This window comes from Accipiter gentilis, chromosome 1 (assembly GCF_929443795.1).
Source record: "Accipiter gentilis chromosome 1, bAccGen1.1, whole genome shotgun sequence".
Classification (NCBI taxonomy): domain Eukaryota; kingdom Metazoa; phylum Chordata; class Aves; order Accipitriformes; family Accipitridae; genus Astur; species Astur gentilis.
Genome location: NC_064880.1, coordinates 8,162,068 through 8,166,639, shown reverse-complemented (window position 1 = coordinate 8,166,639; position 4,572 = coordinate 8,162,068). Strand labels below are relative to the sequence as shown.

The 4,572-nt window shown below is 50.8% G+C and overlaps 1 protein-coding gene across 1 annotated transcript in view; it reads right to left on the bottom strand.

The window, feature by feature from the left end:
• The window catches only part of RCC2 (regulator of chromosome condensation 2), a 6,100-nt gene extending 4,554 nt beyond the window's left edge, over positions 1 to 1,546 (bottom strand). The window contains exon 1 of the mRNA XM_049816342.1: positions 1,496 to 1,546. Coding sequence (XP_049672299.1) covers positions 1,496 to 1,546 — 51 coding nt within the window. The remainder of the gene's footprint in view (positions 1 to 1,495) is intronic.
• Between the last annotated feature and the right edge of the window lie 3,026 nt (positions 1,547 to 4,572).

The following is a 4,572-nucleotide window of genomic DNA, read 5'->3' as shown; positions in this document are numbered from 1 at the left end:
AGGGATTTAATTTTTTGCAAAGGAAAATGCCCACCTTCTTGCAAAGAATAATGATAATTCTTTTTTGCGAGAGCAAAATGCGCTCGCTCCCCTGTTGCGAAGGGGTGGGGGTTTTCCCCCAAGAAATAAATGCGTGTATTGCCTTTATTGCAAAGTGGTTTCCCCCCAAGAAATAAATGCATATATCGCCTTTATTGCAAAGTGGGTTTTCAAAAGAAATAAGTGCGCGTGTTGCCTTTATCGCGTAGAGTTTTTGCACTGGAAAGGTGCTCTCCTTCCCCTTGCTGCAAAGCAAGATTTTTGCATGAGCAAAGTTCTGCAAAGCAATTTTTATGGCAGGGGGAAGACACGCTGTCCCCAAAAAAGAGATTTATTTTTGCAGGAGAGAAGGCACGCTTACTCTCCTTATTGCGGAGTTTTTTCACCAGGGGACGATTCCCTTTATTGCAAAGAGAAATTTTGCAGGAGGGGAAGATGTGCGCATTTGCCTTGACCCTCCTTAGGAGCTTCATTTTTGCTGTCCCTGCACCGTCCCGTCCAGGCGCACCGGGACAGGATGCATTTGCAACATGCGACGTATTTGCAATTTGCGATGCATTTGCAATACATGATGCATTTGCAATTTGGGGACCTGGGCTCACGGGATGCGCGGTGGGCACCATTTGCAAAAACCACCACAAAACGCCGAACCGCTGGCAAAACCCCGGTGTTATTTAAGAAAAAGAACCTCCTCGGTGGTTTAAACAGGATAAAAAATTAGTATATTACTTACTGAATCATCCACGAAGCATCTCAGCACTGGGACGGCCCATCCCGTAGCTGCTCCGGCTGGATTTGGGAGATCAAAGGTTGGATGGAGAAAAATACGGCGCGATGCGCTCCCCCTGGGAAGGAGGCAAAGCGGCACCGCCGTCTCAAACCAGCAGCAACCCCCCCCCCCAAAAAAAAAAAAAAAGGCCGGTGCAACGCTGGGGTTTTAAAAGGGCTTTTGTTGAGGAGGAATAATTTGGCGGTGATGATTCCCCTCGCTGCCGGGATGGGTTTCGGCGTGCAGCCCGAGTGCCCGGGCCAAATTCCCCTCCCATTTACCTGCTTGCCCCTATCAATGGCAGATTTTTCCCTTAAAATTTGGGGTATTTTGGGGACTGTTCTGCAGCTATTTTGCCCTAATTCTGGTAAAAATGAAAAATTAAAGTATTGCTTCCAGGATCAAGGTGCAGGGTGAGACTTGGTTTATTTAAGGGTTTTCCACGGTACCGATAGCCACACAATGTAATTAAAATGCTGCCAGCACTGGAACCCAGCCAGTTGTCCCTAAAAATGTATTTTTTTCCCCCAAAAAGCCCCTTGGGTTCTACAGGCTGTATGGGAAGATTTCGAGGCGATCTCGGCAGGTTGCATCAGGCCGTGGGTTAAACTGGTTTTTCCTGGGATAGGGAAAAAACTGGTCTTACCTGTTAATTCCCAAGGGCGTCTGGGATGGGGAGCGACTCACCTTGGATAACCTTGGCCTTGCTTCGCCTTCCCCAATCCTGGATCCGGCCATGGGGTTTGCATCCCTGGCCAATGAGATTTGGGTTATCCCTGGGGACGGTGATATTCGGGATGCACCCGTAGCAATTGGAAAAGGGGGTTTGCAGCAAGACCCTTTGCGAAAATCACCCCGTCTCGGGGAGAGGGTGGTTTTGGGTGCAGCGTGGGAACGGGTGCCGCGAGCATTTGCATGCCCTGCCTGCAGCGAGGGAGCAAAAAACTGGCTGGTGCATCTGGCAGGAGATTTGCTGCAATAAATGCAAGTCCCTTCTCATGCTCCTTTTGCAGCCCGGTTGCACCGCCGGAGTTTTTAAGCAAGTTGCTGATGCTCTGGGAGATGATTTATCCTCCGGGTGAAGTGTACATTGAATTTTCCCAAGCATTTAGTGCAAGCGAGAAGGGAATTTAAGGTCTGGCTTGCCTCCGACCGGCGGGACGTTGCAGGCAGGTGGAGTCTCAGGAGGGATTTGCTGCCAAGAACCCTGTTTTGCTGGGAATTGCATGGTTGGGAGATGCGGAGGAAGCAAAGGATGAGCTAAAAAAACCCCGAATGCATTTGCCTTGCCACCTTGCACGCTTTCTGTGTGCGGCTTCGGGCACCTCTGAGGGGTTTGCCATTGGGAGACCAGTGAGTAAAACCAGCCCAGCTGCTCTCTTGCATCCTCGCACCATGCACCAAGAGGTCCGGCATCTTTGTGATGCCACGGACAGCAGGTTTTGGTGCCTCCCTGCAAGGTCTTTCCAAAAAAAAACCCCCAACCTCGGAAGAAGTTGGGACACCTCTTGGAGAAGGTGTCCCAAAGCCTTCCCGGGGAGGATGCCAGCAGAGGGCATCCCTGGACTGGCTCCATCACCCCAATTACATTCATCTCTCTAAATACATATATATATATATATATTCACGTGGCATGATTATATTTAAATAAAACCCCTCCCTCCACGCACATCACTTCTACCCTATATCATATACAAGCACGGCAGTACACCTAAACAGATATTTAAACCCCAAATATTTAAAGTTCCTTGAAAAAGTCTCCATTCATGCCCATGAAAACAGGTTTATTGAGTTCCTGTTCCATTACGTATTGTCAAGCTTTATGGGGAGGGTGTAAATGGGCACAGGGAGGGGTTCTAATATTTTTTTTTTTTTTGCTGGGGCAGGGTTTTGCTTGGCATTTGCATTTGAAATTAGGTGTCGGTGGCTCTTGCAGGGGTGGTGCAGGATGAGGCCAGCTGGGCTCCATCAGCAAAGCTGCAAGAGAAGGAGGCGGATGCTTTTTTAAGGGCTGAGCATAGGTACAAGCTGTTTGCTTGCTCAAATATCCTGTGGGTCCTTTCCTGGAGGGGTGAAGGTCTGGATCCTTGATGCAAAAAAAAAATAAAAAAAAAATCCCTCTGGCAGACAGGATTAAATTGTTGTGATCACGGGTGGGTGACACCACCACCACCCCCCCCCCCCCCATCCTGCACTGAGCATCCTCGATCTTTGTGGGTGAATAAAACCACGTTGCTGGAGTTGATGGACTCTTTTGGAGGTTGCCCTGCATGCAAGCAGGAGGTGCATGAAATTGCTTCCAAGCAAGGAGCTGGAGAAGAATCTTAATCCTTACAGGTGTTTGCAGTCCTGCTGCAAAAATGCAGCCCTGCACCTTGCAGGGGGGGATTTTGGGGGGGGCTGTTGGCTGGTTGCTGCAGCTAGGACCCCCCTTAGCTTGCAGAGGGGGTGATCTGCAGGGTGATTATTTTGGTTTTAAATTTATTTTGTTTTATTTTTAATTTATTTATTGGGGGGGGGGGTGTGTGTTTCAGCTCCCAGCACCCTAGGGTGGCCCAGCCCTGTTGATGCCTGCACCTAACCCCGGCTGAGTCAGTGCCTCCAGCACGCTGGGCACCGCACCGGTGCCACACGCCGGCCGCCAGCAAGAAAATCTCTCAGCGCTCCTGTTTTTGCTGAGCTGAGGGTGAGTTTTTTTGAGCTGGGGGCACCCTATGGGTGCCAGGGAGGTTATACACCGGGGTGCATTGGTGCACCCTTGCAAGGGGGTTTGCAAATAGCTGCTGGGTGCATTGGGTGCCCGTGGAGGGGTTGCGTGCGTGTAATTCGGGGTGTGCGCAAGCTCACCCCCTTTGCCAACCCAACCGTGCCGGCACATGGTGTCATCGCCGGCCGGCGCTGACTCACCGGGAGGGTTAATCCCTATACATCCACGCGGATGTATGGCGGTTCTATATAGAGTCGGTTACGGGTCCAAAGTCCCCCGCCGTGGGTGCACCGGAATCTTTCTGCTGGGTGCCATGTGCACCCCATGGGTGCGTTTCTGCTTGGCTGGAGCAAAGGCAAACGCAAGCAGCCTGCAAAGGGCTGGGTGCTTCGGGTGCTCTTTGCTCCCTTCTCTCTTTGCTGGGGCCTTTTGCAGAGCTGGTTTTGGGGTGCAAGAGCCCCTCGCTCCTTTGGGAGAGCTTTGAGTTCTTGCTGTGAAGTTTGTGGGGTGGGGAATGGAGGGTTGAGTTGCAACTGAAATGCAATCTGAAAAAGCAGAAAAATAACTTTAATTTCCCCGACTGTCGCTGAGATGCTTTTGCTGCTATCCAGCATGCACCCCCCGTCCCAAATGGGCTGTGGAGGGTCTTCCCCTTCCAAACACTGGGACAACAGGGATAAAGTCCTCTCCACCATGATGCTCGGGTCCTGTTCCCCCTTGCAGAGTGGTCTTCTTGGCAGGGCTCAGCACCTCCATGGGCAGCAATACCTGGCAGGGCAGCAAGCCATTACCCAAAGGAAAAGGTGGGGTTTTTTTTCCGGCTGCCTGTGAGTCATCTGAAGGGCACTGGGATAGATAGATAGATATTTTTTTTTTTTTTTTTTTTTTTTTGGCCAGGCTTGTTTGGCTGGTTTTGAGCTGGAATAAACCTGGCAGCTATTTAGTTTGTTTGCAAGGGGTGTTTTCCAGCAGGGTTGGGCGGCCGCAGCCGGGGTGTGCCGGCAGGTACAGAACACCCTGACAGAGCAGAAAACTTCCCAGCAAGAAAAACACAGCC